The 24605-nt window shown below is 38.4% G+C and overlaps 6 protein-coding genes across 22 annotated transcripts; 4 read left to right on the top strand and 2 right to left on the bottom strand.

Annotated features, from left to right (window-relative positions):
* The first annotated feature begins 747 nt into the window (after positions 1 to 747).
* Grip128 (gamma-tubulin complex component 5) lies at positions 748 to 6088 on the top strand. 4 transcript variants are annotated; one of them, XM_026814593.1, is made up of 15 exons: positions 748 to 931; positions 1042 to 1152; positions 1228 to 1656; positions 1716 to 1975; positions 2043 to 2211; positions 2307 to 2517; positions 2597 to 2897; positions 3741 to 3937; positions 3998 to 4295; positions 4359 to 4578; positions 4637 to 4925; positions 4999 to 5199; positions 5264 to 5346; positions 5406 to 5565; positions 5769 to 6088. In XM_026814593.1, the coding sequence occupies exons 2-15, from the start codon at positions 1081 to 1083 to the stop codon at positions 5813 to 5815; spliced, it is 2937 nt and encodes a 978-aa protein (XP_026670394.1). In that variant the 5' UTR covers positions 748 to 931; positions 1042 to 1080; the 3' UTR covers positions 5816 to 6088. The 4 variants fall into 4 exon arrangements, with proteins under 4 accessions (XP_026670394.1, XP_017882061.1, XP_026670392.1 ...); XM_018026572.2 differs by lacking the exon at positions 5769 to 6088 and having other exon boundaries at positions 1049 to 1152; positions 5406 to 5656; XM_026814591.1 differs by lacking the exon at positions 5769 to 6088 and having other exon boundaries at positions 5406 to 5656.
* A 65-nt stretch (positions 6089 to 6153) lies between these two features.
* Positions 6154 to 6602, top strand: LOC113464501 (uncharacterized). Its single transcript, XM_026814623.1, has 2 exons — positions 6154 to 6348; positions 6413 to 6602. Exons 1-2 carry the CDS (start codon positions 6170 to 6172, stop codon positions 6591 to 6593), a joined length of 360 nt encoding a protein of 119 aa, XP_026670424.1. The 5' UTR covers positions 6154 to 6169; the 3' UTR covers positions 6594 to 6602.
* A 70-nt stretch (positions 6603 to 6672) lies between these two features.
* Positions 6673 to 9147, bottom strand: RagC-D (Ras-related GTP binding C/D). 2 transcript variants are annotated; one of them, XM_018026576.2, is made up of 7 exons: positions 8687 to 9147; positions 8343 to 8491; positions 7869 to 8275; positions 7669 to 7805; positions 7448 to 7590; positions 7232 to 7380; positions 6673 to 7144 (listed from the first exon to the last, which is right to left on the bottom strand). In XM_018026576.2, exons 1-7 carry the CDS (start codon positions 8687 to 8689, stop codon positions 6921 to 6923), a joined length of 1212 nt encoding a protein of 403 aa, XP_017882065.1. In that variant the 5' UTR covers positions 8690 to 9147; the 3' UTR covers positions 6673 to 6920. The 2 variants fall into 2 exon arrangements, with proteins under 2 accessions (XP_017882065.1, XP_026670405.1); XM_026814604.1 differs by lacking the exon at positions 8687 to 9147 and having other exon boundaries at positions 7869 to 8288; positions 8343 to 8431.
* A 222-nt stretch (positions 9148 to 9369) lies between these two features.
* LOC108626108 (uncharacterized) lies at positions 9370 to 14254 on the top strand. Of its 2 annotated transcripts, XM_018026571.2 has the most exons (4): positions 9370 to 11411; positions 11470 to 11568; positions 11650 to 11812; positions 11873 to 14254. In XM_018026571.2, exons 1-4 carry the CDS (start codon positions 9568 to 9570, stop codon positions 13778 to 13780), a joined length of 4014 nt encoding a protein of 1337 aa, XP_017882060.1. In that variant the 5' UTR covers positions 9370 to 9567; the 3' UTR covers positions 13781 to 14254. The 2 variants fall into 2 exon arrangements, with proteins under 2 accessions (XP_017882060.1, XP_026670385.1); XM_026814584.1 differs by having other exon boundaries at positions 11650 to 14254.
* A 10-nt stretch (positions 14255 to 14264) lies between these two features.
* LOC108626114 (cyclin-dependent kinase 2-interacting protein-like) lies at positions 14265 to 16602 on the bottom strand. 6 transcript variants are annotated; one of them, XM_018026584.2, is made up of 5 exons: positions 15933 to 16349; positions 15592 to 15818; positions 15406 to 15514; positions 15098 to 15321; positions 14265 to 14643 (listed from the first exon to the last, which is right to left on the bottom strand). In XM_018026584.2, exons 1-4 carry the CDS (start codon positions 15961 to 15963, stop codon positions 15125 to 15127), a joined length of 564 nt encoding a protein of 187 aa, XP_017882073.1. In that variant the 5' UTR covers positions 15964 to 16349; the 3' UTR covers positions 14265 to 14643; positions 15098 to 15124. The 6 variants fall into 6 exon arrangements, with proteins under 6 accessions (XP_017882073.1, XP_026670422.1, XP_017882072.1 ...); XM_026814621.1 differs by lacking the exons at positions 14265 to 14643; positions 15933 to 16349 and adding an exon at positions 16356 to 16602 and having other exon boundaries at positions 14992 to 15321; XM_018026583.2 differs by lacking the exon at positions 14265 to 14643 and having other exon boundaries at positions 14992 to 15321.
* A 157-nt stretch (positions 16603 to 16759) lies between these two features.
* On the top strand, positions 16760 to 24579 carry mdu (mitotic spindle positioning protein meduse). 7 transcript variants are annotated; one of them, XM_026814609.1, is made up of 6 exons: positions 16760 to 16855; positions 16965 to 17904; positions 21330 to 21467; positions 22590 to 23035; positions 23245 to 23410; positions 23523 to 24579. In XM_026814609.1, exons 2-6 carry the CDS (start codon positions 17893 to 17895, stop codon positions 23625 to 23627), a joined length of 867 nt encoding a protein of 288 aa, XP_026670410.1. In that variant the 5' UTR covers positions 16760 to 16855; positions 16965 to 17892; the 3' UTR covers positions 23628 to 24579. The 7 variants fall into 7 exon arrangements, with proteins under 7 accessions (XP_026670410.1, XP_026670411.1, XP_026670409.1 ...); XM_026814610.1 differs by lacking the exon at positions 16760 to 16855 and adding an exon at positions 18324 to 18497; XM_026814608.1 differs by lacking the exons at positions 16760 to 16855; positions 16965 to 17904 and adding an exon at positions 18716 to 18795.
* The last annotated feature ends 26 nt before the right edge of the window (positions 24580 to 24605 follow it).

Below are 24605 nucleotides of genomic sequence, written 5' to 3'. Positions count from 1 at the left end.
GTGTCCAGTTATGCTACGGACGTGTTGGAATTTTTTCAGATGAATAAACAACAAAGAAAAAAAGAGTGGATTGTCTGGGTTTCGAACACACGGAGCCTCGAAGACTCCGAGTCTCGAAGCGTCGAAGATTCCGAGCCTCGAGGAGTGAATTTAGAATTCGCTTGCCTGACAGTCAGCACGCACACACGCACGTACTGCGTCACTCGACACGCGCCCCTTCTTTTAGGAGATGCACGAAGCCGGCCGCGAGATGGAGCGCTTGTAGACGAATACCCTAGGCACGAGCATGGCAAATCTTATGCGTATATTTTCAGCTCTGTACGGCGTATCCACTTTTTGAGGGGAGTAGTGCACAATCCCTCCTAAACTACGTCTATTTCCCCTTAAATAATGGACATTGACACTAGGGTGCGGTAGTGAGCCGTGTCCACTTTCGAACAAAGAAATGAGCAATCTCCCTTTTCATCTCTGGCTCAATGGTTACTTCACGTCTTCCATGATCGTGATCATAGAAACAGACTGTATTTTTTGTCTGAACATTGCAAAATGAAATATTGTACATGTGAACCCAATGTCTCCTCTACACTTGATTACTGGCTGTAATCTTATGATTCCCGGTTTTATTGAATAAATTTCGCTACAAAATTGTGACAATTCATGTCATTTCTTTATAACTTATTCTATTCATACAAATAATAGATTGTTCTGACTAATGCATGCTTATTATGGATTTGGGATCCTTTTGAAAACGACTGTACAGTGTACATATAAGGTCCTATATATCTTGCATATATATCGACAATTATGAATGAGTGAAATGGTTTATTTTGATTTGTAGGACATTCATATTTATTGAGATTACTCCCATGTGACTACTTATGAAAGGAAAGATGCTCCTTAGAAGAGACAGTAAAACAACATAATTCTTGAGGTACATCTTGAAGATTAAATTAGAGACACTTTAAAGGGTTAGAATACTGATGTTCTTATGATAACGCTATGCTTTTACGAGAGATTACATCTTGGCATAAATTTTTCCAGCTTTCAGTATTAAATTAAACTTCCATGCTTTAAATAAAAATGGGTACCAGAACGTTGAACGATATTCATAATGACATGAAGCAATTAATAACAGCAATAACTTCGTTCGAGGTAATTCTCATCCTATTTTAATAATTGTTAATCGGTTTATGGAACTGGACAGTACTGTTTTATATATTTCTTTAGGAAAATGAAGAAGGGTTTAGAATCTGCGAAAGGTTCTGCATGACGAACATCAAACATCACAGATACCTGTCTGTTAACAGTAACACTACAAAAGAAGCTATCAAAGGTTTAATTAAGAAATTCTCGATTCACGGGAAGTACGATGTGGCAACAAAGTTTGAGGAGCTCGTCGACACGTTCTTATCGAGTTTCGCCTTTGAACAACATCCACAATATGATTTGCAATGGTATCTGTTGACGCTGCTATTAGAATTATCTAAGGAAACTTGTAACTCTGATTTGGAGTGTTTAAAACTAACACGCGGGGAATATACTGTGAACGTAACTGGCGAGAGTGACCACGAAGTTACAGAAGAAATCGATTGGGCTGAATACTTAAAAGAAGGACAGGACAATTTCTTTGATGATTATCGAAGCGACACAGAGAGCGTAAGTAATCAGATTTTGATTACAGCATTTCCTTGAATTTATCGATGTTACTTTAACAGGAATGGTCGGATGACACAGAGGACCATCCGGATGCCTGTACGAACGTTATAGAATCTGTAAACCTCACAGAGTCGGATAGAGCTGTGTGCGTATCGTCGTTGGATAAGGAGTTAAATAAATTATCATTGGCTCTGGACGAAGAACTTAAGTCTCAAAATTGGCTATTATCAAATGTCCAGAATACTTGGTGGAACGAATTAGACTGGCGAAAACATTCGGTGAAGAGTCGATTTTGCGATGCTAATCTTTGTGAAATATGGTAACTGTTTATTTGCTTTTATCTATAAACGTTCCCAGTATGTTAACGTCGTTAGTATGTTACTTAGGCACAAAACAAATGGAGGAGATTTCTACACGCTTGGAACTGTTAGTGAATACCTAGTGTGTCGAGAATTATTATGGATGTTGTATGCTCCGATACAGATGGTAATATTTCAACAGAACAAAACGGAATTTTCTATTCGTCTCGATGTATCTATACCTAGTTTAACTACTGTGAGTATATTACATCGAATGATTTGTCGAGCCACTCATCTAACAAGTTTATGAGTGTTAATTATATAAATGTATTAGTAGTGAACAAATTTCAGACTGCGTTTGATAGTATTCTTCAACCATTTTGTGAATATTTTTCGATGATACATGATATAGAACAGTTTGGAATCGAATTATATACAGAACAGGGAATATTGTGCAAGAAGCCACCGTTAACGTATGAAACGTATAATGCAACGTTGAGACAGCATTTAATGACATTTAAGAATGGAATTACTGAGATTGAAAAAAAATTAATGAGGCAAGGTATGAAAGAACTTTATTTAAGTTCTTACAAATAATTGTATAATGTCGTTCGTTGTTTTGTTTGTAACTTGAAATCCAGACAGCAGTTTCACGCTTCTGTCTTTATCGTCGATCCTGAAGAAGAATTTGTACAGTGTAAGAATTTTATATGAGGTTCATAAGAAGACCGTGTCCGATTGGCGAACACATCCAAATTGGAAGTGCACGTCTAAACTACTGTCAGCTCTTTATTTCGAGATACAGAACTCGCACAATCGGGAGAGAACAAATATTTGCATCAGTCTGTATTTGTCTAGTCTTACTGTTTATCTAAATATAATCGATACGTGGCTGAGCGAGGGACGGTTTGAAGATTGGAGAGAAGAGTTTATAATTGTGAGGTAAGAGTGTCTTAAGGATGTATTGGCTATACAGTCAATCCCAAAAGTTTATGTACCTTAGAAGAACGCATTTCCTATAATTAAAAAGGAATCAGACGTCGGAAGAACAATGCTAATAATAAATAGCTACGTGCTAAGAAGTATAGAAGTAGTTAAGTATTGACGCTGACGAAAATTTCTTTTTCAAAATTGCGAAAAATGCTTCAAATAAAAGTTGTTTTCCTTCTAACTTCGATATTTAACGAGTTACGTATGATTATTTGGTATTTTATTGATGTTGACAAAATCCGACAATCTCAGCGTCGAAACAGCGAACTTTTGGGAAAAATTTCGTTTTTTGTCCATAACTCCCAAACGGATGGACTTAGGGGGGAATTTATAGGACCATTTTGTAGGAAGCGACGAGATCTACAATTTCCATGTAAAAATATTTCGCTAGCATTAATATTTACCGAGTTATTGACGAAAAACGAAAAAACTGTTTCTTGCAAATTACTCGTTAACTATTGACACTAGCGAAAAATTTTTACATGGAAATTGTAGATTTCGTCGTCCTCTACAAGAAAGGTCATATACAATTTTCCCGTAGATTCAACGGTTTGGGAGTTATTAGCCAAAAACGAAAATTTGGAAGAAATCGAAGGGGTACCCCTTGGAAACATCTCGGAAAAATCGAAAATTTTGTTGTTGTTGTTTATTATTAGCAATGTTCTTCCGACGTCTGATTTCTTTTCAAAAAATACGTTTCTAAAGTGCATAAACTTTTGGTATTGACTGTATAGTCAATACATCCTTAATGTCAATAAGTACGAATTGTAAATTACAATCGACAATTCATTTTAGACTAGTAAATAGTACGCCTTTGGAGAGTGGTACGCACTACGAAACATTTTCTTTGAGACCTTTGGATGCTGTATGCTCAGAAGATCCGATCATGCAATTTCTAATAAGAAAGATACAACATATAGGACAGAGTATTGAATTTTTGGTATCCTTGGACCGTGTCACAGACATATGGAGTATCAATATAGGAGATAGTGGTGTGTTTTCTAACTCTCTAATTTTCATATTGTAGAATACTAACGAACCGATTCTTTTAGAATCAAAAAGATCTTTGGTCGATGACTTCTATGCCAATTTAGAGACAGAAATCTCTAAACACAGTGCACACGAACAAGAAGAAATATCATTTCAGCACGAAGAAGTTACGGAAAATTTATATGACGAAGATATGGAGAAAAATATCATCCAACGATTAACTGCATTCAGTAATCCATTCTTTTTGAAAGCTTTCGAAGATTATCTTCCTCCTGAGCTATTAAAAGGAAGCAATACTGATAACGCCGATGTTTCTAAGATTCAAAATACTAAACTAGGAGCTAATGATATATTTAAAAGGTGTCGTTACCGCGGATAAATATTTTTCTAAGAAATGAAATTCTAATTCAGTACATATTTTAGGCTCGAAAGAATATCGGATTATGTGTTACCGTTCAGGAAAATACTTGAGAATATTTTGTCAGAGATTTTAGTCACGCGATACAACGGTGCTAGTAAATTAGTCAAGAACATCATGTCAGAGGAATATAAGATGGAATCACATTTATCGTTAATGAGGTCCGTTTACATGATGGAAGCTGGTCATATCATGAACAAATTTTACCAAAGATTATTTTATGAAGTGAGTATAAAAATTGGTTTATCGTTTATGTGACCTCCTCATCGTTCATTCGTTTTAGATTGAAACTAATCAAATGTGGAATAATTCATATTTTTTATCGTGTATACTCGAAGAAGTCCTTTCGCAGTGGTGGCCAGATTCAAGCTCACGCTGGTCTATTACAGTCTCTATTACTCACACAGATAAAGTATTAATTGCTGTAGATAATATAACGTTGCATTACGCGATAGGCTGGCCTATAAATATTATATTGAACGAGGAAACCTTCGGAAAATATAACGAAATATTTAGGTTCCAATTGAAATTAAAGTGGGCTTTGTGGACTTTGAATAACTTGCGGTTTAGCGGTGAGAAAACTATTAAGAAAATCTCCTTTCTCAACGTTTGTTAACAGACTCTCATAGTTGATTGTTTAAACAGACTTAGAAGGCTCGAGGCTAGCGAATAAAAGAAATAAACTGGAACAGTTTCACATAAGGCGTATCGAGAGTTTACGATTTTGTCTGTTACACGCTATTACCTCGATACATACTTATTTATCGGGTCAAGTGTTACAAAATTTAAGTCTTATATTACAGAAGTCTTTAATGCAAGCAGACAGTTTAGATGCCATCGTATCAGGTAAAGTTACAACAGTGTTATAACATTGACGAATCGAAGTGTAAATCGTTTCTTAAAATTTCAGTCCACAATGAGTATTTAAAAAAGGTTCATGAACACTGCCTGTTAACACCAGAATATGAAGATCTAATGGCAACTATAAACAATGTATGTATATTGTTCGAAACATAATTGTTCGTTGTACGTTTCATGTAAATGTTTTACAGTTAATCGAAATGTGTAATCACGTACGAGCTCGATGGAATTACAAAAAACTAATGTTCGTCAGCGACGAATTAAGTGTGCTAGAGAACAGTTACAACAAGTATCATACGTATCTCGCACTGGCCCTACACAATGCAGTACAGAATAAGGATGCAAACTACTGTAAGTCTGAAACCATGTTAACAGCGTTATATAATATATTTCAGACTGATATACCCAAATTCTATACGGAAATAAAATGATTAAATCGTTATAAACGTTTCATTAGACGATCTTACGAACAGTTTCGTTACTAACGATTTTACTACTCAAACAGCATGATTAATTCAATTGTTAATGCATTTTTTTAATTGCTTTGTTCACAGTGACTTGTTTGAGCTCCGCGTTTAACTGCGATATGTTTAACAAATAGACGTTTTCACAGCTTCTGCTATCCAAGAAATAATATTATAACAAGTGATAAACAAATTTTTTCATTCTCGTATCAACCAAGTTTTATATAAAAAAAAGGGATATTGCTTGATTAACAAAACCAATGAGATCATTCCCATGGCTAAAGCTTTGTAACTAATTCTTGCCTAACAACATGTGTATCCTTACCGAATACGTTCTCAGATCTAAATATAACAAGTTCTCCAACTGTCTATGAACATAGCTATAAAATAAAGCCTATTTTTTTTCTTAACGATCTTTATAAATCCACCCTCTTAATATCGTCTCCTTCTAACTGCTTACCCAATCCCTACAATTCCTTTCAGATGATTTGATGCTGCAGTATCAAATTAATACGAAAAACGTGTACTTAAAAAACAATTCCATTACGTGTCCGCTTAACAATCTCAGTCAGAGTTTGCTAATTGAAATAGCTTATCAATATTTACCGCCGTCGGGCTTACCCATTCAAATTCCAAGAGTCATTCACAAAGTAGACTGGTACAGTAGCAGGTAAGCTCTCAGGATAGTGATTCATAGAAATAAAAATTGTGTTAAATATCGTAAATCGTTTTAGTTTAAATTCTGAAAAGTCACTGCCAAACGATATCACTCTAAACGAGTACGAACAAGCATTTTCATACATACGTTGGTATCAATTAGAAGAAAGTATCATTACGTACAATGTATCTCCGTACACTTTAAGCCGCGAAGTGCAAGACTTCATCGACGATGATAAATCTGATACAGATTATTAATCGATGAGAGCAAGAAACAGACTGCAACTTAGGACTTGTACAAAGTAACAGTTAATTGGTAACTGTATAAATTGCTTACTCCAGTAGACGGTAATAATTTATTTTGATACATAAGAATATACATATATATACATTTATATGATCTGTTTAAACGTAGTTCTATTAGAAAAAAGAGAATTAGGAAGTAATAAAATAGTTAAATCTTGCATTAAGTAAATATTTATGAAATTAAATTAAGATTAACATGTTTACGATAATATCATCATCCGCGTTTAAAATAAATGTGAGAAGATTACCCGTGGAAAATTGTCTCCGTACCAAAATGTTTTAGAGGAAAATTCGATTTTGCGCGAAACTCTGTGCGAGTACAACGGTCCCGTTTTGTCCCATCGTTCCACTTTGCGTTACCGTAGACGCGTTTGCGGTTTCGTTCAGATTAACGGGAGGCGTCGAATGATTGTTAACACTTGTCGAACTTAAAGCTTTATTACGCAGTTCAAACACCTGTTGTATAGCTTCGCGAAAGCAGAGAAAGTTATAATCGATCACGCCTAGAATTTAGAAAGACGACTTTAAATATCGACCTCCTTTATATGTATAGAGTTTCGTAGCGTGTCGTAATGTAAAAGATCGTTTACCTTGCCTGTCGAAATTGTCTTCGCGCAAGATACAGACTAAGGCCAAGAATTTGTTCACCTCTCGCAAATATAAAATCGTCCCGTTATTTAATTTAATTAAGCTAGAACTTTGACTATCAAACGCTGCAGCCTCTAGATCCTCTCTCAGACTGAAATTAATACACACCACACGTGAAATATGATGTTCTACAGGTTGAAACTTTTTCTGAAACGTACCCGTATATGCAAGATACATCGATAACGACGTCGATCATGTCGCAACAGAGTTCGTAGCTCTGCATGTCTACAGGAGAGCTATCCGTTGCGATGTAAATTTTAGACACTACGTCAAATAAAAATGCTTTCTCAATCGCAGAATTCTGTGAACAACAAATTTCCATGTTATTTCATGAAAATCTCTGATGGCCAGTTGTATATAGATTCAAATGCATTCTTACTGATATGAGTATATTAAGTAAATTTTCTAATGTCGGTAACTGTGGTATCAGTTTTTGTACAACTTTACTAAATGCTTCAAATATACTGTGGTCGTATATAGACGTTAAATGGAAACTTAGATGTATCTGATCACATCCTGAAATTGTATTTATAAATAGCTATTCATGAGATCAAGAAGGAGAGAATTGTTTCTTTTTACCAGAATCCGAGAGATCGTCGTTCGCTCTAGTATGTATATCCCTTTGCGTTTCCATTTTGCAATCATCGGATAAACCATCGACTTTATGTATGAACACTTCGAACTTTATAGCTTGATTCACTTTGTATGCTTTCGTCACTGTTAAGTGGAGTTTGTTGAGAGCCTCCATGTAATCATCTTGAGCATCAATGACAAAAACTAATGCCCCACAACCACCGAATATCATGTCACTGTCGAAAGTCGGATCGAAGAAGTCGATTTGTCCAGGAAAGTCCCAAATTTGAAACTGAACAAAACTGGAATTGCTTATATCGTCTTTAATAATTTTGTTTGTGCTTTCGAGAAATAACGTTTCGTTGGGTGACATCTTATGAAAAACAACTTTCTGTATCGACGATTTTCCACTCCTAAAGGTAGGTTCTGTTTCACGTTAATCCATTACATGATTAGAAACAATTTAAGTAACTCGAATACCTTCTCAGGCCCATTAAAAGAATTCTAGGCTTTTGTTCCCCTGCCAAGGGATCCATGGATCCCTCTGTTTCTCCATCGAACGGAGCGTATCCGAAATCTTTAGGAAATGACCCTACATCGTACCCAGTTTGATACTGATCATCATCATCCTACAATAGCAATGTTATCGCTAACATGAATATTACCAAAAATATGCATACTAAAGATTAGGATAGTGATAGCGAGAAGTGACTGATAAAACATGTATATCATACATGATATTACATTTGCATTTTTACTATTTATCTACGAATGACACATTATAAATTGTCTGTATAATAAATTGAATTACTCATGCCACTCACCATATTCGTACTTTCTACACTTTATTTATCAAATGTTTGTCTAAGTAGACTTTGTTTTCACAAAAACTTTACGATATCGCCACGCAACTATATATCGAATAAACTGTGCATCAGTTGCAAATCAAATATCAATAAAAAATGTGTATAACTTTGTACACAATTGCGTGGGAACGTAATAAATCATATACAAATCAGTTGGTTGATAGAGTATCAGCGTGAGCAACGATTGGGCCACAGCTGAAGTATGATCAAGTTGATACACGAAAATAAATATTCATTTTCAATCATCAAAATCTCCAAAACAAAGAGTTGTCGTGCGATATACTTTACGGTAGACAGAAAGTCAAGCTTAGAATTGTATTAAAAGATCTGTGAATCTTTTGCGTCCACAATGTTGTAAATTTATTTTCCTAACAAATAACATCGCAAACAAATTAATATTACGATAAGATTTGTAATTTCGTCACACACTTATATATTGGATAGAAACAGAGAGAAATAAAGTTTGTCTTGTGTAAAATAGAATAAAGCAACAACTACACATTGTCAAATGAACAAACGAATGAATTTATGAGGATTGGCGATGGAAACTGGAAACAGACATTAAATGCGAATTACCAACTGTACGACCTGACGACGATCTATCTTCAATGACTTCGACGCCGTTTCTATACTTTTGTTCCCACTTTAATGTACCTGCGGCTACGTTCTCGCATGTGTTTCTGTTTGCGCGAAAAACGTGTGCATCGCAATGAGATAAACGCAAATAGGAAAGAGATATACCGAATAAGTAATTCTATAAAATATTGCAAAACATGAAAGTGATTATCACGGTCGTGTAATTATATAACGCAAGCTAAAGATCTAAAAAAGTTTCGGATATGGCAGAGATTTCGAATTCCACTGTGTTTACAAACGATGCATCGTCTACTGGTGCTTCCGATCTTCTTCAGCAAGCGTTCCAGCAGGTCGTCGATGATGACGATCACGATAACGAGTTCGTCGCGTTTTTACAAAACGACGAGAACGATTCTCAGACGATTCATTTGACTCCGGAACAAGCGGCCGCTCTGGGGCTAACCTTCGAGGTGAACTCGAATGAAGAGGTTATGTATCAACACGATCAAGATAATGATGTCGCGAACCCACAGGAGAATACATCTACAAAGAATAATGTACAAGACCAAAATTCGTTGTCACCGCACGAGACTATGTCGATCGATCAGTTGAATTATCAATCTGAAGAGATTCAAAAGTCCAATGATAAAGAGCTGGCTAAAGCAGACTGCATCGATTTCCAGGAATGGCATAAAGTGTCTCAAACCGAACATCAAGTAGCAAAGAACGATCTGTCACTGGATGAAATCAATTTGAATAATCAAACCGATGAATCTCAACGGATGATCGACCAGCAAAATGGTATAATCCAACAAAATCCAGGTACACAGACATTAGTTTTGGAGCAATCGAAAATACACGCTATACAAACAGACGTTGGGCATGTTAAGAGCATACATGCCAACGATTTACAGTATACTATCGAAGATAACATAGCACAAAATCAATTGAATTCAATACCTAGTTCTCAGGCGCAAATTTTGCAGAAATTACCTGTAATTTTACCATCCTCACAGTTTATTATAAAACCAGCACAAACTATATTGAAACCGGCGAAGAGTGTTAGATTACTCCAAGGCTCGAACAAACTCGTTAACACATCTGTTAATTCGATCAACACTGTACATTCGTTGAATACTAATATAAATTCCAATTCCGTACTCCTTTCGAAGGCTACCATATTAAACAATTTATCACCACAGATAATAAAAGCAACTCCTATAACAGCTCAGTTATTGAACACCAGTGGTATACCGGCACAGTTGTTAAGCACTTCGCAGCTCTTAACTGGCACTTGTGAAATACAAAATCAGTCTGTCGGTACTTCACATATTTCGAACGCAATAGTGAACGGTACGTCTGGGGCGACGCAAAATCTTATCGGTTCGCAAATTCGTTTGTCTCCCATTGTGAAAACGTCACAACCGCTTCAGAGGGGAAACGTTCAACAATTTTTAACGCCGGTGCTAAAAGGAGCGTCGACCGTGCTTCCAAAGACTAATCAAATTCTAAATAACGGTAACACAGCTGTTTCTGCGCAATTTCTGAAGTCTGTACAAATCCCGTCTCAGTTACTTAGAACGAAAGCCGCGATTGGCAAGAAAACTACGGGGGCAACCGGAGCATCGAAGACTACAGCCAGTTCTAATGCACAAGTCGTGCTTCGAACGGCGTCAATTGTTAAAAGTCAAGATTTGAAAACGTCGACGACGAGCTCTATGTCTATTTTAAAGCCAACGCAGATATCTTCCACGCCTATATCGATTCTGAAACCTCAAGCGAAGATTGCGATTAATAACTCAACCAAACAAAACGTAACCATCGCGACACAGAGTATTGGCAATGTTTCAAGTAATTCTCACAACAATCTGCAAAAGCCAGTGCAACAGAGTGGCACGTTTGAATCGACTAAATCATTGCAAGCTGAGATCGCTAAGCAAAAACTTAATCTTGTGGCAAATGGCAATTCGAAATTGAATAATAAAAAAGTTAAAAGTACTCCTGTTAAATCTACGGTGATTCCGGAGGAATCTACGAATGTGTCAAAGCCGTTAGGATCCAGTGAGAATCCTATACAAATAGTTCAACAAGGCCAAACGTTTCATAGGTAATGTACCAACATGAGGTTTTAGTGAACCTTTATATTAATGATATGCATGTTATAGTATGCAACGATTGACGCCGACGCAGTTAAAACAAATAGCACATGTGCTGCAGCAGCGTAGTCAGGAAGCAGCTGCATCGAACGAAAGAGTTGTGTATCGGTCAGTACATATGCACGGAAGTATACATTCGTTTTTTTTTAATTTCAACATTTCTGACGAACGATGAACGTGTGTGTTTAGGGTTGTATTCCCAGAAGAGTTAGATTTACAAATTCGGAACCCAGGGAACTTGTTGAAGAATCGTGGTGGGAAAAGAGGGAGACCGAAAAAAAGCGCCATGAGACCTACCTTAATTCCACCAAAACCGACACCAATTCCTGACGAAGAACAGGAAGAATTGAAGGTATTTCTTATTCACTGTTGCAATTGTTCCATGATTGTAACCGCGACAATGTTTCTACAGGACGAGAGGAAGAAAGTCGTGGCTAGAACACGATCCGGTCGACTTTCACGACCTCCTAGACACATGGTGCGGGACTACAAGCATCTGCATCACTTAGATTTCTTACAACCCGACTTGGACGATTCGGACGGGGGTTACAGTGATTATAATACCAATAACGATAAACTCGAAGAAGAAGAGTCGCCGAAAGAATTACTGACAGGGCTGGAAGTGCCGAAAAGAAAGATATCAGATCATTTCCGATGTCCTACGTGTAACAAAATATACTTGGGACGTACGCGGATGGCGAGGCATTTCGAGATGCATCCGGACCACGGTAGTCCTGAACAACTACCACCTCCGACACCTGAACCAGAATTGAAACAGAACGGGGGACAGGACCCTTTGAAACGCAAGGGGAAGAAGCGTGGCCCTTGGGCTTACGTCACACCGGAAGCCAAGTCGGAAAGACGGCAGATAAAATTGCGGGAAGCAATATCTGTGTGCGAGGATCTCGAGATAATAAAGATAGCTGCGAAACCAGTACTTAACGCACAATCGTTGTTCGATCTACTAGTTTTAAAATCCGAAAATAATGTAAGGAACTTTTTGGACGAATTAAAACAGTTAATGGATAAGGTGCGGGAGAAAGCCGGGATTATTTTAACGGTTGCGAACAGCGACGAAGAATCGAGTAAAGATTTGATCGATATCGGCGAGGAATCGCTTTGCGACGCTTTAGGTCTTAATCCAGGTTTGTATAAGATTAACAACGAAGCTCTGAAAAAGATCGACAATCCTATTCGTACCAGCTACGAAAACGGAGAAGAGCCACCTCTTAAACTTCAGAAAATAGATAACTCCGAAGATGGTAAAGACAATATGGAAGAGAGAATGTCGAGCGGATTTTCTGAAAGCTCGGATCTCAGTGTCTCAGATTTTTTAAGTGAGAAAAGAAGTGATTCCGTAGGAAATCCCACTTGCCCTGAAGTACTGTCAGCTTTAACGTTGATGAGGAGGAATCCTAGTCCCGTGAATCATGTGGAGAACGGCAAATCTAACAGTGTGTCGAAACTTTTAATTTCAAATCCGGAGATTCAAAGTCAGATTTCAGACAACCCTGGATTCCAAAAGGTGGACATTACTCCGCCGAAAGGTTCGAGTTATCAAAAGATAGAGTCTCACAAAGAGGACTTTGGAAAACTTGGGAACAATTTAGGACCGTCGAACTTTTGTAAGGTCAACGATAATTTCGAGCAGTCTAAGATGAATCATATGGAGGCGTTCATAAAATTAGAACCGACAGAGCAAGGCTTCGTTAAATTGGAAAATGGTGCTATGGAAGCTTATTCGAAACAGGAGCCGCAGAATTACGAGAAGATGCAAAATGGTTTGGACAACATAGAAAACGGATCTCAGAGTTTTGTCAAAGGATTCCAGAAGTTAGTCACAAAGATAATTCCGATGACCTCGTCAGATATGAATTGTGTTAAGACGCAATCTTCGCCGTCAGATACGGACGCTTGCAAGATGATGCCCACTACTTCCAGCTGCAAGATTTCGGACAGCCTGCCAATGCTTCAAGACACGGTACCGATAATTTCTAGTAACTGCGATACCAGCATATTCGGGAGTTCGGAAAACTTAGACATGTCCAAGATGACTCAGTACGATCACATCGCACATTTAGATATTTTAAATACCAGCGGGGTAATAGACAAGAACTTAATAATCGACGAGAAATTAGTCGAACACTTGCATCTGGTGGATCAATCGAATTTAGTCGACGAATTAGTATCCGAACGATTGAAGAACATCATGCCGGATAATATTTTAGAGAACAATTTGATACCAAATAATTCGAATTTAGACACTGATCTCGATTTCGAAGCATTAAGCGAGGAATTTAATAGAAACACAAGAAGTTGATTCTTGAACGGTTACGTGAGAGGTGTTCCTAACAGAATTGGTGTAATTTGTACAGTGTACAATAATGTGGAACTTATACAATTTCAAATGTATATCTACGATCACACGATTGTGTGTAGATATTTTTTTATAGGATTTCTGACAGTATCATGAACGATATATACATAATCTAACTTCCATACTTGAACGAAGAGCAATTGTAAAATAATATAATATCTTATATCCTGGTGTCTGTGTGTAAATAAGACTGTTTCTGTTACGTGTATTTATTCTACGTAGTGCATATGTAAAAAGACAATTCCGCGGGAAACTAAAAAAAGCTTTAGATAGTTGCATTGTCTTTGGCATAAAACGAACTTTTAGTGGGAGATACCTATATCTTTTATTTTTAGCAAACAGTCTTTACATTATCGATAGTACTAATTAATTTAGTTTCTTAGAGGATTATAATATTTCATATAATGAGCGAGGAAATAAGAAATTGGAGCTTTTACAGAATTAAAAACTACACAATGAAGAAAATGCAGATGTTCTAGAGAGGTAATTTTTCTTAGGTATTACGTATATAGTCGATTAAGTATGTATTATTTTAATGTTTTAGTAACAACGTTATCAGTCAGCGTGCACAAATCATTTTGACTCGCTCACGATCGAACTGTACGATCAAAATCATGTTGTATTATTTTATATTACAATGACCGATGATATTCAAAAAGAGAATCGAATCCCTTTAGAAACTGACCAATACGTTGTTCACCATTTTTATACAAAACGATGCATCATTAAAAATATTTTGAACACCAAGAATACAATTCCATCCGTATTGTTATGGCATTTATGTACAGGAGAAATTTTGTATTTATCTGTAAATATGTATTGTACATACATAAGAAGTTATTCATATAATTAGACACTAATGGCACTAGTAGCATTAGAATAGCTATGACTAATCATGAAATATCTTAATTTTACAAGCTTCGTTCCTCGTACAGATACATTTTTTTTAGTAAAACTGTAGTATCAAACGTATGCTATGTGTCTACACTTGTTTATTACCATATTGATTTCTTTTTGTGATATCGGGGTACGAATTTTGAATACAATTTCATAATTCACTTTAGTTTTCGACTATATATTACAGCTCTATTTCAATCATTTTCTTGTTGTGAATTTACACGAATGGTACTCGAGAAGCCACAAATAAATGATCATTCTGTTAATCTTTGTTTTATTTCACTAACCATTGTAAGTTACGATATAATACAAAAAATAATCATTGTAAACTGCGAGTCGTTTTCCAAGTAAAAAGATACTTACCAAAATTTATATTGACAACTGTTATAATCATCTATGCCCGGTCTCTATTAACATTGACTCCAGAAGTACTGTCAGATCCTCTGATAATAAAGGTTGATGCACCCAGCTAGCAAGGAACAACATTTTCCAAGATTCTGAACAATAATGTGCAGCATCTTCCAGAATTTTACATTTCACTTTTACCTCACGCGAATACGCATTATATATTGACTCTGCCACTTGTCCTATAATTAATTACATTACTTATCAAGCAAACCGATCGTAAAACTGTATCGTATTTATTTACGAACTGCATTTACAATCTTTACCAAATTTTGTACGGGGCCATGTAGCAAATAGCTTGTGTGTACTATTATCTAACGATGTTGTTATCTTCATTTGATGCGTGATCTGGCCAAGATTTAACACAACATCGTCCTAAAAGAAATATAGAAAATTATTTCTTATACCTAATTACAATCATCGATCAATAAGACAAGTAGAAATGGCACTACCAAACCATTGCAGATAATTTCTAACTCATCGCATAGCTCTTGCAAACTAGGAGAATAGGACTCGTCCTGCTTTGCTAGAGTTATATTTTTTAGCAGTGTTACTCCTTGCAAATGAAGCGTATTCCATTGCTGTATGCTTGCATGAATATCTGCAGTAAGATCTCGTATATGTCTGGCAGAGCCTGTTAAATTTCTGCCTTGTGCCATCTTAGCTGGTGGTGAAATCTCTATAACAAAGATTAGAACGATTAGAAGAGGATAAGATAAACTGATTTTTTATATTGCACTGCATTTCTATTTGCATGCACATGATAAGATACAAAGGAAACTGAGTTGCTCACTACTGACTGGAGAAAACTGTGCTTTATTCATTATTAGAGTATAGTATGATATTTTCACTTTCTATCAGTTCACTATTCAATCGTTACTTGTGTATCGTCATATATTGACAAGGTAAACGAGAATACAATGTACACTTGATAACTGCACGTTAAATTGCAAAAATATATTTACAAGCATACGTTGAAATAATAAACTCCTCCGTACCACACAGACGCGAGTCGTTCAAAATATGCTATTATTACACACACGCAAAACATCATACAGAAATAGCAAACATTTATACAGACATGTGATATCACTTTTCATTTGTATACTCGTCAACTATGAAATGTAATGGTTAACTACGAAATGTAAAGAAAGCTAGAGGTCAAACATTTTATTGGCAATAAATATAGCTAGGAGAATTTAAAAGATTGCTTCACCCGACAATTAATATGAAAGACAAATGAATTTAAGAAGGAATAACCAATGGTAATAATACTTTCACTGATTTACAAAAAAAAAATTGACGAATGCCACACTAAATTTCTGTCTCAATTTGATCGCGATTATATTAATCTTATACATAGATTTCATTTAACGTAATCAATTACGATTCCAAAACCTGTAAAATGTTAAATAATTAATCGTGCATTTTAAAGATACAATATTGTAGGATGAAGATGGCGCGACGCGTTCGGTGGATGAGGTAAAATTGAATTTAAAAACAAGTTGCTAAACTTGTTTAACCAGAAGACAAATACTTTTACCTCGATAATACGATATGATAAATAAAAACCGATGACTCAGATCTCCCGTGACACTTCATCTTAAATGCATTGCACATTTAATTATGTATCTTCAATCTGCAGGTGTTACTATGGAATTAAGCAAGCGGCAGTTCTGAACGGATTTAAAAGACGTAAACATTTTTGGAAAGCAGGTTTGCAAATTGTAATCTAAGTAAAGAAACATAACTATACGTATTTATATTAGGTTTTAAATGACAGATAATTTATCCTGTTCTGTTCTTTCTTAATTTGCATGAAAAGAGTCATCATCCCGATGCGCTGCACGCACGTCATGTTTCTCAGAAGTACTGCAGAAACGATTCGAAAATAAATACGTTGCAATAACGTTCCCAGTCATTTCCATGCAGCGAGTGTGAGAGAGAGCGAAGAAAATTCTGCTCGAAATTGCGAAAGAATATACGTTTAAACGTCTGTAAAGGGCGCGACGAGAATCGGAGGCATTGCGGTTCGGCTTTGTTGCTTTTGTTCGGAGAACGGTCGTGGAACAAGGTCACGCAAGTAAAATGGCAGTCGCCGAGTAGAACCCGGCCGCGTCTCGATTATAAGGACTGGAAATTCCTGTAATTAGAATCGGAGGAAAGATGAACGCGCGTTTCGGGTACAGGACGTTCGTTTCGAAATCGAAGACCACCGGTTGGCATCGTTGGATCACGCAATAAGGCGCACCGCCGGCTTCCCGTCACGAGTTTCAGTCGTCCAAGCGGCGTATTCGAAAGAGTCAAGCCGCCGAAGCCGGACGCGATCTTCCGCGCTCTCCCGCATCTCGTGGACTCGTGGATCGTCTGTAAATCGAAACCGACTCGTGGGAATCGATCGACTCATAGGATCAGGCTGCACGGTGAACGAAGGGCATTCTTGATGCCGACGAACGTGGTAGCCTAGAGCGGTCGTTGACAGAGCCAGAGACCGGTTTCAATTTTCCCTGTCTCGAGTTTACCGAGCTGTTTGCGAGCGGTTCGGGATTTCTGGAAACTCGTCCGTGTGCCCGGTGGATAGCTGGTGAAAAGAAAGAAAGAGACGACGTGACGTAACTACGCGGTATGATAATAGATACGAACGTTGTTGGCTGGTTGCGTTCACGATCAGATAAACGGATCGAAATCGTGTCTGACAAAAGGTTTAGTTGGTGCTTGGTCCTCGCTGCGGAATATCCAAGTCGACAGCAACAATGAAAATGGAGGTGAGTCCTCAATAACGGAGATCATTCAATTATATTACTCGTAGGATCTATTGTATGCGACGTGTAAAAGCGTTTCGAGTACAGTTAACACCTGACGCTACAAATGCTGTAACGATGTTTACGTTCGATGGAAGTTACCGTTTGAATGATCTGCTACACAGCGGTACTTTTAATGATAATCGACCCGGGAAATGTCAACGGGATTTCCGATCTCTTCTGTGAGCGTTTCTGATCTCAATACGGATCGACACCGTAATGAAAAATTCGCGAGTTCACACGTTTACTGCTCTCGAAAAACTGGTCGGGCGACTATTTAAATCAGCTTGTATCCTTTGACGCTTTCTTCATGGAATGTTCGATTTTCTCGATACAGTTCGAATTTGATCGAGACGTACCTGACTCGTGATTAAAACCCGCAGGAATATTCGACAGGAATAAAGAGGCAACTTAACCGCGTATGGGAAACCATAAAACGGAGAGGAAGCGGTGATTAACACCGACCGGGCAGATTGTGGACAAACTTAATCCGAATGCAAACTGATAGCTGAGAGTAGCTGGCGACTCGCAGTTGCATTTATTGCAGGAATGAACCGGTATCTGAATCTTTCACACCGTAGAGAATTCATTTTTAAACCGAGCATTATTTACTGTTTTCGTGAATGTTAATTCTGACGTCTCGTTGCACGTGCAACGCTTGAGCGATTTTTACAGGCGACGAATTATATAGTTCGTGACCAACAGTGTTCTATGATATGGTACCGTAAATTAGCCGCGGTTTGAATATTTATTAAACGCCGTGGAGCGTAATTATCGCAAGCTCGTCGCGTTTCCCAAGACGCTGTTTAATTTAACTACGTATAAGGAATGTGGGTCGACGTCGATTGCAGCACGGTTAGTCTCGTTTCCAAAAGAAGACAGATCGACAGATGGTTCGATGTCGCGCGTGAAAAATTGAACAGCTGTCGCGACGGTAATAATACCGTTCAAGGTATTAGAGATCTATCGATGGTGCAACTCGCGAACATGTCCGCGTACTCGAATCGTTTATCAAGGACCCCGATCCCATGCAGTGTCGACCTCGAAATTCGCTTTGCCCTCCATCGAAATCGAGCGTGCATCAGCAGCCAAGAATTTTGTAAGTCGGCCCCACCGGACCGCCGCGGATGAGAACGACGCGAGAAGCGGACGAGAATCATCGGAAAGATGATCGTTGGCCCATTTTTTTTAGAAAGGTACGGGTTACAGTTAAGCAGCCGTAGGTAGTAGCCGCCGCGGCGTTCAGTTTTCAATGAGCAGCATTCCGAACGGTTAGCGGCCAGCCTACAGCTGCTCACCTGGAAACCCTTCAAGAACTCGTTTCAGTAATATTCGGTTCCTACGCGGAAGTGCGGGTGAAACACTTGAGCGAGCTTGCTTCCCTCTGCGAGCCACGAAACCCAGGTCTCTCGTTCTCTACCTTTCGTTTTAACTCGCTGTCATCAGAGACCCAGAAACGTGTCCCGTGCCGATGTTCTTTTTTCAACGAGTCATTTGATACACCGTCTGTTCTCCTTTTGTGTTAAGTTCAACTTGAACTAATAGTTCTGTGCGTTACGTTACGTCAATGCGGTACCTGGAAACTGTGAGATCAATCGGGACGGTGTAATCCACCATGTGAATGGAATTCAAGGAATTCTGAGACCGAGACGATCCCGTGATTGATTGGCCGAGTTCTATTGTTCGGAGGCTGCGATGATACTACGAGACCGTTCTTACGAGCCGACGAAACGGTCGCTAATTACACGCGTTTCCCTCGCGTCCCGTGATCTGCATTCAAAGAGATTGTTCTTTCACCGCGTGGGAACCGAGCGGCGAATGAAGCTACCGCAGACTTTTCTGGCACGAATTTTTTTTTACAAGAAACCATCGCGATTTACTACTTAGTCTTTTCTTTTAAAAAAGATCTTGGAAAAGTAAAACGCAATAAATTATCTTTTGTTCTGGGTTATCGGTAAGCTCGCGATGAATGGAAAGTAATATTTCTATTTGGTGACCAATTTCAGCGATAAGTCTATTGTAATCCTTGGAACATCGAACGTTTCTTTGAAAGCTATAATTAAATTTCCGGCTTGCCACACACAAGTCGTGAATAGAAATCGACAACACACATAGATTGAGTAAAAAATCATGTTATCGGCATTGTGATCTTTAGATAGCCGGGTATTGTTATCGCCGCTTTATCGAGGTGACTGAGTCACATACGATAGTCTTGTATGAGCGACATTCGTTTCGGGCCTATCACAAATTCTCGTTCGACTACGGAACCGGCCTTGACTTCGATCCACAGAACCGTGATTAACCGACATGAGACTTCCAACTATCGCAAAGGAGCGCGCACAACGTTTTTATTCGCCATCAATGAAATATGAAATCAAGGAGATAATGCGATTGCGAACTTAATCGATAAGATCTAATTAGCAAGATAAAGTATTGAATAGTTCAATACATTCCACTGCTAACGAAAAATTAATTTACTCGTGAGAATAGTTCTCAGTTCGCAAGACGTCGACTCACTTGGAGAAGAGCTTGGTAATTCGAGTGACGTTTAAATCGGTGTGATTTCTGTCTTCTTCCACCTTCCTCCAACAAAGTGAAAATATCTAATAAGTTCTTTAAAACGTAGTTAAAGAGCGATCGATTAATTCTGTTTGATGTTTGTACAAAGCAAACGTAAAGCCACTTTTATGCAGTATCCTAATTAGTTTTTCCAAGAGCGTAGTATAAAAGTTCTGATGAATCGTATAGACGAAGGGAGAAGAACGGGTCAATCGTACGTCGTCGTGTCCAGCTAGTTTTCTGGAATTCGCTTCCCGTTAGCGGTACGATCGTCTAAAGCAAGCATGGAATTTGATTCGTCTCGCGGTTTGTATATTTTTTCTTGTTCCTCGTTCGCTCGAGGAGGAGGAGGATGAGGAAGGTGGGTACCTACTCGCGTAACAGGAAGGTTCGTAGACCGCGAAGGCGTCCGTAGACCAGTGTTTAGACCGGTCGCACGGTTCATGTTGAAATTAGAATCGAGGTTCAGGGGTCGGGTTGCACCATCGTTAATTCAACAATCTGAAACGGCGCGGCTTCTGCAATTACGCGAGGCCTACGTGGATGCGGATCCGCGTCCGTCGCGAGGTAGAATTAAACTGAGTCCCCGAGTGGAAAAACGAGACAACGGAGGATTTTACAGGTCGCTCATCCATCAACGTCTTTCTCCGTGCGCTCGGGACCGGAAAAAAGAACGCGTTTAACAGATTTGACTCGAACGAGAATAGAAAGACTCGAAATTGCTGGGGGAATGGAAAATATGAAAGTTTAGAGTTGCGAGCGCTTCGGAATTGAATTCTTCTTTCTTAACTCGACTTCGTTCGAAATTAATACAGTTCTGTTGTCCGCAGGCAGAGCATAGGCTGGAGCAGCTGAAGAAGGCGACGGACAGAATACAGAAGGAGATTGAAGAGGTCACGGAGAGGGAGCACGAGCTCAGAAACGTAGGCAGCATTAAGACCACGTCTCACGAGACGGTGGATTCCAAGGTAGGTTCGAAACCTCTGCTCCTCGTGTTTACACACGCGTCTCACGTGTAGTGGTGCACACGTTCGACGTGGCCATGCTCAAGGTCGTTGAACGAAAGAAAGAAAGAGTTAAATGCTTGACGCACAGTACTGCTCCTTGTAAGGACGAAATGCACCGGACCGCTCTGACGTCCGTGAGCGGCGTGGACGCGATTCAACGATTCGCGACGTGACCACGGTTTCAATCTTGTTACGGGCGTGATAAGGAAAAGAGTTATTCTATCGATGATAAAATTAACAATGATTTTAACCGAACAACAAAGTTGTTTTACTGATAAAAGCTCAACCTCGCTGCTGATTCACAGAGCATCGAACACGGTGATCACGTTATCTTCGATTAAGAAAAAATGCTTGAATTCAGCAGTTTATGTACGACGTTTGCATCGTATGAATTTAGAAAGTTCAATGTAAATCGAAGGGAGGTAGACGCGTAGACGCGGTAACGGGGCGATCGAGTTCTTAAATTAGTTTCGCGTGCAAGGTATTCCATTCACAGAGCGGAATCAATTAGTATATTAAAGCTTCCTTCTGCGTTCGCGTAGGACGCGTTTAAACAGAACGGAACTAACGAGCCTCGCCGGCCGGCGGTGGCGATAAACTTTCGTTCGTCAAATTCGTGGCACGCTTTCGATAACGGAAACAGGCGTGCAATCTCCGGGGTAACAATCGCGCGATTTGATGTTACCGTAAGCTAATTAATCGTAACGAGCGTGTGAATTAATAGCCATGATAACTACGAGATGCAGCGGCACGCGCATTTATAGCAACAGGTTGCAGACTTCGAATTGCCGTAAGGCGAACAGGATTTCGATGAACGATATCTTATCTACCGATACGTTGAACTAAATGCAATATTCTTTCCCCGTCCAACTGCCTTTCTCGCTTGTGACGCAGCTATTATTGTGTCGCTGATAACAATAGTTAAAAATGTAACTAATTTACGTACGTGAATAACATCGTGAATTACAAAGGTCGTGAACAACATATTTTCTCGGGAACTTGTATGAAATCGTGAACGAAACACTAGTCCTCGTAATTTCTCGTTCAAATAAATCGAAGAGTAAACATATATATGAATACCAGGTGCGACGCATGCCACAAGCTTTAGTTTCGGGAAAGTTGAAGAGGACAACGTCGACGCCGCAAATTTTGGAAGCAGTCAGTCTGACACCCTCCACGCCACCTTTAACGCCAAAGATGACGAACGGAGTAATATCCAGTCGCACCACTCCGACACCTCTTCGTTTCGCGACCGCACCCAGTCAGAAAGGGTTGATGCACAGGTTTCTGGCCACTCGAGGGAAAATATACAAACCGAAATCGCCGATGAACGATACCTTGACACCGCCTACGACGCCTACCATCGCGCTCAACCCGTTAAGCGTGAAAGCCTTCAACAGGAGCCTGGAGATCCAACTCGAGCCGGACGACGAGCCGAAGAAACCGCCGGTTAGGAAAGGATACGTTCCTGTCGAAGAAAAAATACAGAAGGAACTGCACGAGATGAAAGAACGAGAGAACGAGCTCAGGTAACGCACCGAAGAAACCTGCGTGTTTCTTTCATACCTCCGTAGTTGCGACTGTAATTACCTACATTAATCTTTTCTACGATTCGATTTAATTTTCAATCATACATTGTCGGATCGAACGTATCGTCGAGGTAAATTGATTGCTTCAATAGAAATAACTGAGACTCTTTCTGCTATGCGAAATAACAAACGATCATGTGAATTTCTAGATTAATGCGGTCGCAGATGTTGGCCAAATCTCAGCCAAATCTTCTTGACATCGGGAACGACAATGATTCCGATATTTACGACGGTTCGAACTCGTTGAGAAGCGGTACCTCGACAAACACTTTGAACGAGGACGAAGTGGAAAAAGAAACAAAAGGAAAACACAAGGTATTAATGTCGTAAAAGTATTTATAGTATACAGTGTTTAATCTGTGCTATAATTATTCGTCAGTGATTATCTTTGTTATTGAATTGAGAAAATGTATTCTCATTCTTTCAGCCTAATCCAAGACGCCGAAGTACTCTGATCGCACAATGGGAGAATTTGATTGCTGCGAAGAAAGAGTCTAACGACAACAACAACGAAAACGATTTAAACTTCTAAGTTTGCTCGTTCTGTAAAAAAGATTAGCAGTCAATAATGCGTCTCCGTTCTCTTCTAAATTTTTATATATCGTTCAAAAACGATTCGGTATTTTCACGCCTTTCGAACTGCAATTAAATATTTCTGATTTTATCCCTCTGTTCAGTTCGTAACCTAATTTATTTATGATGTTATATTAGATATTTATTATCGGGCATGAAAAAGATTTATCTGATTAATCGTACATTCCATGTATGCTCCCTTTCTTAAATTCAGTATTAAAAGATTAGAAGGGAGCGTTATCATCCCCTTCTTAAAAAAATACTTTTAAGTACTACAAACACATATGTATATTTAATATATCCGCTTGTTAATTGTAATATATCTATTATTATATGTTATATATAGCCACGTAGAAATACGAAAATGACTGAGGAGAATAACAGCCAAGGGTTCTCTTTAACATTTATGGTGTGTATATTTATAATTATTATTAATCATGTTATGTACTTAATTGATTGTAAAAAATAATTGTATTTGATTTATCTGCGGATGTAATTATAGTAACGAAATAAGGATGAGAGACTGCTGTCAGCATCTTCCCTATTATTAATGAATATAATCGAGAAATCCAGTTTTATACAGAAAGAAATGTCGGATAAAAATTATGTCGAGCTTTTACTTTCGAAATAATTAGATACTGTAAGTACTAAATACCACGGGAAATCATGCATGTTAGGAAGTATAGTTCCTCTACGATTATGATTACAAAGATTCATCTCACTTCGATGAGATGACCAACTCAAAAAGTTGGAGCGACATTTGGGCATTCATTAAAAAGAAAGTCTTATATAAATGAAATCAGCCTGCATACATCATCGCGTTACTCACAATCACACGGTGTATTTGATATATAAGTTGAATGTTTTTATGTATAATTATTAATTGTATCATTAAATGATAACGATGAAAATTCTTGCTTTAATTGCGGCCTATTCC

This window comes from Ceratina calcarata, unplaced genomic scaffold, assembly GCF_001652005.2.
Source record: "Ceratina calcarata isolate Rehan_Ccalc_2016 unplaced genomic scaffold, ASM165200v1 scaffold39.2, whole genome shotgun sequence".
Classification (NCBI taxonomy): domain Eukaryota; kingdom Metazoa; phylum Arthropoda; class Insecta; order Hymenoptera; family Apidae; genus Ceratina; species Ceratina calcarata.
Note: the sequence above shows the minus strand (reverse complement) of the source record. Positions and strands in the feature narration are given on the sequence as shown.